Source organism: Pseudophryne corroboree, assembly GCF_028390025.1.
Source record: "Pseudophryne corroboree isolate aPseCor3 chromosome 3 unlocalized genomic scaffold, aPseCor3.hap2 SUPER_3_unloc_27, whole genome shotgun sequence".
Taxonomy (NCBI): domain Eukaryota; kingdom Metazoa; phylum Chordata; class Amphibia; order Anura; family Myobatrachidae; genus Pseudophryne; species Pseudophryne corroboree.
In genome coordinates, this window is record NW_026967516.1 from 1,505,613 (window position 1) to 1,519,545 (window position 13,933).

A 13,933-nucleotide genomic window follows, 5' to 3' on the forward strand; every position below is an offset into this window, starting at 1 on the left:
CCGAGCGAATTCTTGTTCGGGGTCAGACGCTTTTACTATGCCTTACAAGTTTGATACCCTGATTTTGGGGACCTTATGTTTGCTCACTCGGTGCTGCAGAGTCGTCCGCACTCTTCCGCCCGTTTTGGAGCTTTGGTATAATCCCCATGGTCCTTTTGGAGTCCCCAGCATCCTCTAGGACGTAGGAGAAAATAGGATTTTGGTACCTACCGGTAAATCCTTTTCTCTTAGTCCGTAGAGGATGCTGGGCGCCCGTCCCAGTGCGTACGGTGTCTGCAGTTATTGCTTTTGGTTGCACCCGGGTGGTGTCTTTTTTGCCAGGCGGTTGCTACCATTGTTCATGCCATGGCATGCGGGGTCTTAATTTCGCTTATGTGGACACACGGTTTGTGTTACATATTTTCTCAGCATGTGGCTGTGTTTTGTTCATTCCGTTGCCTGGTATTCTACGGAATGCCACGTTCTACGGTGTGTTTGAGGTGTGAGCTGGTATGACACTCACTGTGTTTGTAACGATAAATTCTTTCCTCGAAATGTCCATCTCTTCTGGGCACAGTTTTCTAGCTGAGGTCTGGAGGAGGGGCGTAGAGGAAGGAGCCAGTTCACACCCAGTATTAAGTCTTTATAGTGTGCCCAAGCTCCTGCGGATCCGTCTATACCCCATGGTCCTTTTGGAGTCCCCAGCATCCTCTACGGACTAAGAGAAAAGGATTTACCGGTAGGTACCAAAATCCTATTATATGTAACGAGTAGACCACGGGTGTCAGGGATTCCAGGGTGGACAGCTCCACTTGCTACCTTCCTGTTTCAGGTTGTCTAGGAGCGCTACAATTAGATCTTCCATGGAAACCATGCTATTCATTGCCGTAAAGTAGGGATTGCTCAACAATCGTGAGGACAATTGCTCCAAGTGGATACCCACATAACCCGGAGTACTTCTTATACACAGATACGAAAGGGCCGCAACCGTGCACGATTATAGTAAGAGAACCCGGGTGGTTTATCAAACGCAGCCCTACAACTTTCTTGTGGAATCGTATGTTCTGTATTGCATGCATTACCTTATATATAGGTGAGGTATATTATTATGTATAGGTGAGGTATATTATAATGTATAGGTGGGGTATATTATTATGTATAGGTGGAGTATATTATTATGTATAGGTGGAGTATATTATTATGTATAGGTGGGGTATATTACTATGTATAGGTGGGATATATTATTATGTATAGGTGGGATATATTATTATGTACAGGTGGGGTATATTATTAGAATGGTTCATGGTTTGAGTATTATATGATATAACTGTATATAGTGGCCTATAACTTCTTACATATTAAAACTAGTATACTTACCGGTGGAACTGTCTCTGTATCTATGGAAGAGCCTGAAATCACAAAGGAAAGGTACGATAGGTAAATGTGCATAGTCCTATCTGGTTACATCACATACTAATGTTATAGGCGACCACTACAGGGGTAGGGTATTTCTTAAGCGATTAGATTATTGGGCTCTAAATAGCTTGGGTGGAGGTACATTGCACGCATACACTGTACCCCCAGGTAAAACAGAAGTTACATTACTAAAGATATGTGATGTCACTGTAATGCTCCCAGATCCCCTCACCTCCCCAGTCATGTCCCTGAATTATTACTAGAGATATAAGTGACGTCACTGTAACACTCCCAGTACCCTTCACCTTGCCAGTCATGTCCCTGTATTATTACTATAGATATGTGATGTCACTGTGACACTCCCAGTTCCCCTCACCTCGCCAGTCATGTCCCTCTATTATTACTATGGATATAAGTGACGTCACTGTGAAGCTCTCAGATCCCGTCACCACCCCAGTCATGTCCCTGTATTATTACTATAGATATAAGTGACGTCACTGTGACACTCCCAGATCCCCTCACCTCCCCAGTCATATCACTGTATTATTACTATAGATATAAGTGACGTCACTGTGACGCTCCCAGATCCCGTCACCTCCCCAGTCATGTTCCTGTATTATTACTAGAGATATAAGTGATGTCACTGTAACACTCCCAGATCCCCTCACCTCCCCAGTCATGTCCCTATATTATTACTTAAGATATAAGTGATGCGACTGTGACACTCCCAGATCCCCTCACCTCCCCAGTCATGTCCCTGTATTATTACTATAGATATGTGATGTCACTGTGACACTCCCAGGTGTGTGATATACATTTGCTTCATACTGAGCAATATTTTCAATCCCCACAATTACATATAATAAAATTAATAATAATAATGACACCTAAGGCTGCACCCAGTATAAAAATAATAACAGATGTATTTAAAAGCAGGACACCTCAGACCATTCCTCCAGTATTGTAGGACATCACCACTACTCCCAATGTATAATAATAATAGCAGGACACCACAAGCTGCTGTACATGTATAATAATAACCGTACACAGAAACCTGCTCCCCCTGTATAACACTAATAACAACAGGACACCACAGGCAGCTCCCTCTGTATAATACCTGTATAATACAGACCCTCCAACATGACCCGCCCCACAAGGTACAAAATGCTCTGTTTCTGGACTTCCCTCTTAATTTATGATTTCCATCACCTGTGTTGAACTAGTTAAATGATAAGAAATCTTTTTCTTCACAGGTGATGGCAATAATAAATTAAGAAGAAAGTCCAGAAACAGAGCATTTTGTACCTAGTAAGGCGGGTCATATTGTAGGGTATGATAATAATAACCGTACAAAAAAACCTACTCCCCCTGTATAACACTAATAACAACAGGACACCACAGGCCGCTCCCCCTGTATAATAATAATGACAGGACACCACAGGCTGCTCCCCCTGTATAATAATAATAATAACAACAGGACACCACAGAGCGCTACCCCTGTATGATAACAACAGGACTCTACAGGCCTCTCCCCCTGTATATTAATAACAACAGGACAACACAGGCTGCTCCCCCTGTATAGTAATAATTACAGGACACCACAGGCTGCTCCCCCTGTATAATAACAATAGCAGGACACCACAGGCTGCTCCTCCTGTATAATAATAACACAGGACACCGCAGGCTGCTCCCCTTGTATAATAATAATAACAGGACACCACAGGCTGCTCCCCCTGTATAGTAAGACGCCATTACCTGATCTCCACGGACACTGGGAAGCTGCAGCAGTCGATGAAAACTCACTTCCTGTATGTGGAACGCACAGTCCCAAAGTAAGGTGGAACGCACAGGCAGGAAGTAGGGCATGATTGGCAAAGTCAGCTTACTGGTTACTGGCCCCTCCCCTCCTTTCTCCCGCCCACAGCCTCGCCCTCTGTATTTACTATTGCCATACATGTCCTCAGTGCAGGAGGCCGGCGGCCATTTTCTTGTAGACCAGCTCGGCAGCAGCTGCAGCAGCAATAGGTTCCCAGGCCAAGTAGTGACGTCAGGAGCGGCGGCCATTTTCCCCTGGTCTGAGCTCCGCCTTCCTTCTATCATTCCCACAAGGCAGCAGGAGCAGAGAGCAGCCATTGCTGTGTCTGGCAGCAGGTAATGATATTATTATTATTCTATAGGCTGAGCAGCTCTGGTGTCAGGTTCTGTACTACAGGGGGAGCAGCCTCTGGTGCCTTGTTATAGTGCAGCTGGAGCAGCCTCTGGTGCTGCATTATCCCTGTACAGGTGGCTGATACTCTAGTGTCCTATTACTGTAATACAGGTGGCGCAGACCCCGCCGTTACCGTAATACAGGTGGCGCAGACCCCGCCGTTACCGTAATAGAGGTGGCGCAGACCCCGCCGTTACCGTAATACAGGTGGAGCAGACCCCGCCGTTACCGTAATACAGGTGGCGCACACCCCGCTATTACCGTGATACAGGTAAAGCGGACCCCGCCCTTACCGTGATACAGGTGGCGCAGACCTCGCAGTTTCCTTAATACAGGTGGCGCAGACCCCTGTGCTTCCGTAATACAGGTGGTGCAGACCTCGCCGCTACCGTTATTCTATACATATAATGGCATTGTACTATACAGGGGAGCGCTATGTGTAGTCCTACTCTACAGGGGGAGCGACCTGTGTTGCCCTTTTATACAGAGTGAGGTGCCTGTGGTATCTTGTTACTATTATTATATCGGGTGAGCAGCATGTATTGTCTTTCTATACAGAAGGAGTGGCCTGTGTTGTCATAGTATACAGGGGTAGCATAGTGTGCTGTCTTAGTATACAGGGGAGCAGCCTATGTTGTCATAATATACAGGAGTAACATCCTGTGCTGTTTTAGTATACAGGTAGAGCGGCCTGTATTGTCATAATATACAGGGGTAGCATCCTGTGCTGTCATAGTATACAGAAGGAGTGGCCTGTGTTGTCCGAATATACAGGAGGAGCAATCTGTGCTGTCATAGTATACAGGGGGAGTGGCCTGTGTTGTCATAATATACAGGTGTAGCATCCATTGCTGTCATAGTATACAGGGGGAGCGGCCTGTGTTTTCATAATATACAAGAGTAGCATCCTGTGCTGTCAAAGTATACAATGGGAGTGGCCTGTGTTGTTATAATAGACAGGAGGAGCGGCCCGTGTTGTCATAATATACAGGGGTAGCATCATGTGTTGTCATAATATACAGGGGTAGCATCCTGTGCTGTTATAGTATACAGGAGGAATGGCCTGTGTTGTCATAATATACAGGGGTAGCATCCTATGTTGTCATAGTATACGGGGGGAGCTGCCTGTGTTGTCATAGTATACAGGGGGAGCAGCCTGTGTTGTCATAAAATACAGGAGGAGCAGCCTGTGTTGTCATAAAATACAGGGGGTAGCATCCTGTGCTTTTATAGTGTACAGAAGGAGCGGCCTGTGTTGTCATAATATACAGGGGTAGCATCCCGTGTTGTCATAATATACAGGGGGAGTGGCCTGTGTTGTCATTATATACAGGGGTAGCATCATGTGCTGTTATAGTATACAGGGGGAGCATCCTGTGCTGTTATAGTATACAGGGGGAGCATCCTGTGCTGTTATAGTATACAGGGGGAGCATCCTGTGCTGTTATAGTATACAGGGGTAGCATCATGTGTTGTCATAATATACAGGGGTAGCATCCTGCGCTGTTATAGTATACAGGGGGAGCGGCCTGTATTGTCATAATATACAGGAGGAGTGGCCTGTGTTGTCATAATATACAGGGGTAGCATCCTATGTTGTCATAGTATACGGGGGAAGCAGCCTGTGTTGTCATAGTATACGGGGGGAGCTGCCTGTGTTGTCATAGTATACGGGGGAAGCTGCCTGTGTTGTCATAGTATACAGGGGGAGCAGCCTGTGTTGTCATAAAATACAGGAGGAGCAGCCTGTGTTGTCATAAAATACAGGGGGTAGCATCCTGTGCTTTTATAGTGTACAGAAGGAGCGGCCTGTGTTGTCATAATATACAGGGGTAGCATCCCGTGTTGTCATGATATACAGGAGGAGTGACCTGTGTTGTCATAATATACAGGGGTAGCATCCTGTGCTGTTATAGTATACAGGGGTAGCATCCTGTGCTGTTATAGTATACAGGGGGAGCATCCTGTGTTGTCATAATATACAGGGGTAGCATCCTGCGCTGTCATAGTATGCAGGAGGAGCGTCCTGTGCTGTTATAGTATACAGGAGGAGCGTCCTGTGTTGTCATAATATACAGGGGTAGCATCCTGCGCTGTCATAGTATGCAGGAGGAGCGTCCTGTGCTGTTATAGTATACAGGAGGAGCGGCCTGTGCTGTTATAGTATACAGGAGGAGCGTCCTGTGTTGTCATAATATACAGGGGTAGCATCCTGTGTTGTCATAGTATGCAGGAGGAGCGTCCTGTGCTGTTATAGTATATAGGAGGAGCGGCCTGTTTTGTCATAATATACAGGGGGAGTGGCCTGTATTGTCATAATATACAGGGGGAGTAGCCTGTGTTGTTATAGTATACAGGGGTAGCATCCTGTGCTGTTATAGTATACAGGAGAAGCGGCCTGTGTTGGCATAATATACAGGGGTAGCATCCTGTGCTGTCATAGTATACAGGAGGAGCGGCCTGTTTTGTCATAATATACAGGGGGAGCATCAGTGGTCGAAGTGGAAATTTTAAAGTGGGGGTAAGCAAAAGTCAAGGACTCAATCATGCACGTGCGCTCCAGAAAAGGGGCGTGATCACTTAAAAGGGGGCGTGTTTAGTGTAGTAGAACCCCTTATACTATCTAGTACTGGTGCCCCTTTCACATTATAGCACACTGAATGAGCAGGAAGTCGGCACCAACCCCCACAGATACATCGGAAGATAAGTCTCCGTATTGACTGCGTAGGCTGAAAAGCCGTGCCGGACAACGTCCGCTCGCCAGGTTGTGGCTAACTTCTGCTTTCCGGTGTGTATATCACCCCACCCATGTGATTATACCGCCCCATGTGTATACCATCACCCTATGTGTGTATACCGCCCCCCTGTGTGTGTATTCCGCCCCCCTATGTGTGTATACCGCCCCCCTATGTGTGTATACCGCCCCCCTATGTGAGTATACCATCACCCTATGTGTGTATACCGCCCCACTCTGTGTGTATATTGCCCCCCTGTGTGTGTATTCCGCCCCCCTGTGTGTGTATACCGCCCCCCTATGTGTGTATACCGCCCCCCTATGTGTGTATACCACCCCCTATGTGTGTATACCGCCCCCTATGTGTGTATACCGCCCCCTATGTGTATATACCTCCCCCTGTGTGTGTATTCCGCCCCCCTGTGTATGTATTCCGCCCCCCTGTGTGTGTATACCGCCCCCCTATGTGTGTATACCGCCCCCCTATGTGTATATACCGCCCCCTATGTGTGTATACCGCCCCCTATGTGTATATACCTCCCCCTGTGTGTGTATTCCGCCCCCCTGTGTATGTATTCCGCCCCCCTATGTGTGTATACCGCCCCCCTATGTGTGTATACCGCCCCCCTATGTGTGTATACCGCCCCCCTATATGTGTATACCGCCCCCCTATGTGTGTATACCGCCCCCCTATGTGTGTATACCGCCCCCCTATGTGTGTATACCGCCCCCCTATGTGTGTATACCACCCCCTATGTGTGTATACCGCCCCCTATGTGTGTATACCGCCCCCTATGTGTGTATACCTCCCCCTGTGTGTGTATACTGCCCCCAAAGTATGTATACAGCCCCCAATGTGTGTATACCCCCTAAGTGTATATACTGCCCCCTATGTGTGTATAGCGCCCCATATGTGTAACAACCTTGTATCACCAGTGACATCAGTGTGTGCAGTGCTGTGTGTGTATGACACGGGTAATATACTCTCCATGCACCACACACTGCAGCACATACACCCTGCCCGGCAGGAGAGGGGGCGGCGGCCATTACCTGGAGGAGACCGGGGGCGGAGCTCTGTGTACAGGAAGGGGTGGGGCACTGTTTTCGGGTCACCGCCTGACGTAGCGCATGGGATTATGGGTAGGGACAGCCGCAGTCACTAAGCAACCAGGAGCAGCCCCGCCCAGTCCCCCGACACAGGCCGCAGATACTCTTCATCCAGCCCCTCCCATTCTACCCGCCATTGATTTGAGCGTCCCGTCACTCATCATGACGTGTTGGGAGGGAGAGGGGGCTGGACTGCGAGCAATGAGCGGGAGAAAGGTGACTGAGTTACTGGACCCTTGTGACCAATAGCTAGAGACAGGGGCGGTGCTGGCTGAGTGACGGGATGCTGCAGCCTATGAGAGAGTGGGCTGGGCTGGTGGCTGATCCCATGCGCTGTGCAGGAGGCAGCTGTGGGCGGGGACTGGGCTGCTACCAATAGTAGGGATAGGGGGTCGGGGACAGTGCTGCGGCGTATGGGAGGAAGAGGGGGCGGGGCTGTGACGTATGGGAGGAAGAGGGGGCGGGGCTGCGGCGTATGGGAGGGTGAGGGCAGTGATGGGAAATCTAGTTCACTCAGGAGATTAGTTCATGTAGTTCATGTAGTTCATCCTGTCACTCACTGACTCTGAGACTGAGAGGAGTGATTGGATGTAGAACTAGTCTAGACTATTACACATAGAGGAGGTATTTCTAACACTAGCTCATTGTAGGAGTAAATGATCAGATGTGTGTAATATGTCAGATTGTTTTATATGTAAGAAAAGCAATAAGTTATATAGCAACCTTATAGTGACATACGTATCTCTGCAATATTACTCCCATTGGTGGTACTCCTTTTTACTTCATAATATGCAAGTGACCCAAATTCAGAGTAACCTCATAAGTCACTTTTTCCGCTTTTGAAATACAATAATTAAAAGAAAAAAAGTCCCTTTGCCCCAATGTAACAGACCTTAGAGAGAGAGAAAGTGGAGATGTTTTAAAGTAACCAATCAGCTTCTGTCATTTATCTTCAACAGTATATAAAGTGACAGAAGCTGATTGGTTGCTAGGGGCAACTGCTCCACTTTATGTTACTTGAAGGTTCATAGTACATATCCCCCTGTGTCTTGTGTGGAGTCATCTGACCCTACAGGGACTCAGCGCTGTGTCTTTAGCTGATTGGGAGTGTAGCCTGTCACCTAATATACTGGGGAATGAATCATGGCTATATGCAGCTCAGTATCAGCTCCATACAATGCATATGCCTGAGCACAGCAGTGCCACACATGGTAGCTTAGAGGTACTGCACTGACTCGGATGGCTGTATGAGTCAGAGATCTGATCAGTGATCTGTAATGAACTACTGAACTACTTGCAAGGAGAGTGACTCATGAGTCGTCAGGCCAATGTAACTCAATCAGCTCCACAGAGTGAGTCCACTCCATGTCTGAGCACAGCAGTGCCCCCTGTGGCAGCAGAGATGTACTGACTCATGAGTATTGCTGAGTGAGAGCTGAATAACAACAGTGCTGCTGCAGCTGCACCTACACAACACCCAGCAGAAGGTTTAGCACAGCAGTATGCACAGAAGCCAGTAGTACCAGAAGTAGCAGCAAGTGTCCGGATATCTGGACTAATAGGACAGTGATTATATCACAGAAAGGTGAGCAGCATGACCACACATGTCACTCACAGACACACATAGACTTTGGCTAGGCAGCGCAGATGCTATTTGTTTAGGGTGTGGTATTGAAAGTCGACAGTGTCTAGGTCGACCACTATTGGTCGACAGTAACTAGGTCGACAGGGTCTTTAGGTCGACATGTTCTAGGTCTGCAGATCAAAAGGTCGACATGAGTTTTGAATGTTATTTTGGCGTCGTTTTGTTCCCTCGGCACAGATTACCGTTCCAATCGTAGTCCACATGGATCGTTAAGTATGAAAAGGTTAACAAAAAAAGAAAAAAATTGTGAAAACCTCATGTCGACCTAAAGACCCTGTCGACCTAGACACCCTGTCGACCTAGTCACTGTCGACCAATAGTGGTCGACCTAGACATTGTCGACCTAGTTACTGTCGACTTTCAGTCCGGATCCCATCTTTTTATTAGATCTGTATTGCTGGGCTGTGTTGTACTTTTACCTTTCATTTCACAGCATCAGATTCAGGAAGTGAAAATCCAGTGAGTGAATGAGACAGTGAGAAGCCTAATGCAGCTGCTGGCTCTATTCTGTCTGTGTCTGACTCCTCCTTCCTGATGAACTAATCTTTGCCAAAGCTGTGACCTGAACAAACTAGTTCACTTTGAGATTAGTTCATTTTGAACTAATCATTCATGAACTACCCATCACTAGAGAGGGAGAGAGGGCGGGGCTGGGTCTAACAGTGACTGGAGCTGCGGCCTATGGGCAGCGAGTGGGCGGGCAGCTCCTGGTTGCTGAGTTGCCGTGGTAGTCACTACCCATAATCCCATGCGCTATGCTGACGATGGCTCGGAAATACCGCCCCACCCACTTCCGGTACATATTCCTCCATCCAGGGTGTGACCTCCTGCCCCCTCATCCTCCAGGTAATGTCCACTAATCCCACCTGTACCCTGTCCCAACCTCTCCTAATACCCCCTCTCCTGCCCCCAACCTCTCCTAATACCCCCTCTCCTGCACCCAATCTCTCCCAATCGCCCCTCTCCTGCCCCAAGCCTCTCCTAATACCGCTTCTCCTGCCCCAACCTCTCCTAATACCCCCTCTCCTGCCCCATCCTCTCCTAATACCCCCTCTCCGGCCCCAAGCCTCTCCTAATACCCCCTCTCCTGCCTCAACCTCTCCTAATACCCCTTCTCCTGCACCCAACCTTTCCTAATACCCAATCTCCTGCACCCAACCTCTCCTAATACCCAATCTCCTGCCCCTACATTCTCCTAATACTCCCTCTCCTGCCCCCATCCTCTCCTAATACCCCCTCTCCTCTCCTAGTACCGCTCTCCAGTCCCCAACCGCTCCTAATACCCAATCTCCTGCCCCTACATTCTCCTAATACCCCCTCTCCTGTCCCCAACCTCTCCTAATACCCCCTCTCCTGCCCCAAGCCTCTCCTAATACCTCCTCTCCTGCCCCATCCTCTCCTAATACCCCCTCTCCTGCCCCAACTTCACCTAATACCCCCTCTACTGCCCCAACCTCTCCTAATACCCCGTCTCCTGCACCCAACCTCTCCTAATACACCATCTCATGCCCCTATCCTCTCCTAATACCCCCTCTCCTGCCCCCATCCTCTCCTGCCCCTATCCTCTCCTAATACCCCATCTCCTGTCCCTCTCCTCTCCTAATACCCCCTCTCCTGCCCCTATCCTCTCTTAATACCCCCTCTACTGTCCCCAACCTCTCCTAATACCCAATCTCCTGCCCCTACATTCTCCTAATACCCCCTCTCCTGCCCCCAACCTCACCTAATACCCCCTCACCTGCCTCCAACCTCTCCTAATACCCCCTCTCCTGCCACCAACTTCTCTTAATACCCCCTCTCCTTCCCCCAACTTCTCATAATACCCCCTCTTCTGCCCCCATCCTCTCCTAATACCCCCTCTCCTGCCCCCAACCTCTCCTAATATCCCCTCTCCTGCCCCCAACCTCTCCTAATATCCCCTCTCCTGCCCCCAAGCTCTCCTAATACCCAATCTCCTGCTCCCAAACTCTCCTAATACCCAATCTCCTGCCCCTACATTCTCCTAATACCCCCTCTTCTGCTCCCAACCTTTCCTAATACCCCCTCTCCTGCCCCTACATTCTCCTAATACCTCCTCTCCTGCCCCCAACCTCTCCTGCCCCAACCTCTCCTAATATCCCCCTCCTGCCCCTGACACTCTCCTAATACCCCCTCTCCTGCTCCTATCCTCTCATGATGCCCCCTTATATGCTGCCCCTTAGAATTCTCCTAATGTCACCTCACCTGCTGCCCCTGACATTCTCCTAACGCCCCCTCACCTGCTGCCCCTGACATTCTCCTAATGCCCCCTCACCTGCTGCCCCTGACATTCTCCTAACGCCCCCTTCTCCTGCTGCCCCTGACATTCTCCTAATGCCCCCTCACCTGCTGCCTCTGACATTCTCCTAATGCCCCCTCACCTGCTGCTCCTCCACTTTCTACTAATGCCCCCCTCCTGCTGCCTCTGACATTCTCCTAATGCCCCCTCACCTGCTGCCCCTGACATTCTCCTGATGCTCTCTCATTTGCCACCCCCTGTCTGTCACCTGGTGCCCCTGGCATTCTCCTAATGCCCCCTCACCTGGTGCCCCTGGCATTCTCCAAATGCCCCCTCACCTGGTGCCCCTGGCATTCTCCAAATGCCCCCTCACCTGGTGCCCCTGGCATTCTCCAAATGCCCCCTCACCTGGTGCCCCTGGCATTCTCCTAATGCCCCCTCACCTGCTGCCCTCGGCATTCTCCTTATGCCCCCTCATCTGCTGTCCGTCTGTCATCTGCTGCCCCTGACATTCTCCTAATGCCTCTGACATTCTCCTAATGCCATCTCGCCTGCTTGCCCTGTCTATCACCTGGTGCCCCTGACATTCTTTTAATACCCCCCCATGCTTCCTCTGACATTCTCCTAATGTCCCCTCACCTGCTGCCCCATATCTGTCCCTGCTGCCTTTCTGACCTGCCGCTCCCTGTCATTCTCCTGTTGCCCCTTCACCTATCTCCTGCCACACCCCAGTCTTCTGCCACCAAAGCCATTTCTAGGGCTAGGCGATTTGTGCAATCGCACGGGGCAAATGCGGCTGCTGTCACTTTGAGACAGTATTCCATGTCTGGTTTCCGCATGGAATAATGTTGAAAGTGTCCCACCCAAAATGGCCACCGCCTCAGAGGAGACACTTCTGACGGTAGCTAGAGGAGATGGCAACTATTTTTGGAGGGACATTTAAAAGACTGGCAGACGCGAACAACATCCCCACCTGTCTCTACTGCCGCTCTCATCCTCTAGATAATGGCTGCCGCTTCCCTTCCCCACCTGTCTCTCCTGCCGTCACCCTCCTCCATTTCCTGCCGCTCTCATCCTCCAGGTGATGGCTGCCGTATCCCATTTCACCCTGCAACCCCCCTTACCTGTGGCCCACTGCCACCACTTTCTGCTGCGACCTACCTGTCCCTTCCCAGTCTCCAGCCGCTCCCCATCTGTCTACTGTTGACCCCCTCACCTGCTCCTTTCCTCACCTGCTGACCATTGTCTCCTACCCCCCCCCCACACACATGCAGCCCCCTGCCTGTCATTACCCCATCTCTAATGCAACCCCTCCTCACCTACCGGATCCCCCCATCCTACCACCTCACCTGCTGCCACCTGTCTTCTACAACCACCCTTTCCTGCTATCACCAGTCTGTTTCCCACTGACCCTACACCTGCCATCCCGTCTGCCCCTGCTGCCCCCTCACCTTCCGACAGCCTGTCTCCTGCTGCCCTCCTTCTTGAGGTGAGGGGATCTGGGAGCGTCACAGTGACATCACTTATATCTATAGTAATAATACAGGGACATGACTGGGGAGGTGAGGAGATCTGGGAGTGTCACAGTAACATCACTTATATCTATAGTAATAATACAGGGACATGGCTGGGGAGGTAAGGAGATCTAGGAGTGTATGCAATGATATTTGGTGTCTCCCGCATTTCACAGGAATACACAGTAGTGAAGAAGACGCCCAGCTATCCCCACATGTCAGGAGGACATAGGAGGACCCAGAGCCCCATCCCGGTGCCTCCACCTCACTCACTGATACATGAGGGAGACAATGACCAGAAGATCCTGGAACTCACCAACAAGATCATTCAGCTGCTGACTGGAGAGGTGACTGCTGGGAATGGGACATTATACAGTAACACCAGGGGACGTGTCTGGGTGATGACTGGAGAGGTGACTGCTGGGAATGGGACATTATACAGTAACACCAGTGGATGTGTCTGGGTGATGACTGGAGAGGTGACTGCTGGGAATGGGACATTATACAGTACACCAGTAGACGTGTCTGGGTGATGACTGGAGAGGTGACTGCTGGGAATGGGGCATTATACAGTAACACCAGGGGACGTGTCTGGGTGATGACTGGAGAGGTGACTGATGGGAATGGGACATTATACAGTAACACCGGGGGATGTGTCTGGGTGATGACTGGAGAGGTGACTGCTGGGAATGGGACATTATACAGTAACACCAGGGGATGTGTCTGGGTGATGACTGGAGAGGTGACTGCTGGGAATGGGACATTATACAGTACACCAGTAGACGTGTCTGGGTGATGACTGGAGAGGTGACTGCTGGGAATGGGGCATTATACAGTAACACCAGGGGACGTGTCTGGGTGATGACTGGAGAGGTGACTGCTGGGAATGGGACATTATACAGTAACACCAGGGGATGTGTCTGGGTGATGACTGGAGAGATGACTGCTGGGAAAGGGGCATTATACAGTAACACCAGGGGACGTGTCTGGGTGATGACTGGAGAGGTGACTGCTGGGAATGGGACATTATACAGTAACACCGGGGGATGTGTCTGGGTGATGACTGGAGAGG

At 49.8% G+C, this 13,933-nt stretch overlaps 1 protein-coding gene and 1 pseudogene across 1 annotated transcript in view; one reads left to right on the plus strand and one right to left on the minus strand.

Annotated features, from left to right (window-relative positions):
- Positions 1 to 13,933, minus strand: part of LOC134983872 (zinc finger protein 585A-like) — a 249,546-nt pseudogene that overhangs the window by 105,415 nt on the left and 130,198 nt on the right.
- Positions 3,502 to 13,933, plus strand: part of LOC134983875 (oocyte zinc finger protein XlCOF22-like) — a 52,919-nt gene continuing 42,487 nt past the window's right edge. The window contains exons 1-2 of the mRNA XM_063949491.1: positions 3,502 to 3,546; positions 13,038 to 13,208. Coding sequence (XP_063805561.1) covers positions 13,077 to 13,208 — 132 coding nt within the window. The 5' untranslated portion in view covers positions 3,502 to 3,546; positions 13,038 to 13,076. The remainder of the gene's footprint in view (positions 3,547 to 13,037; positions 13,209 to 13,933) is intronic.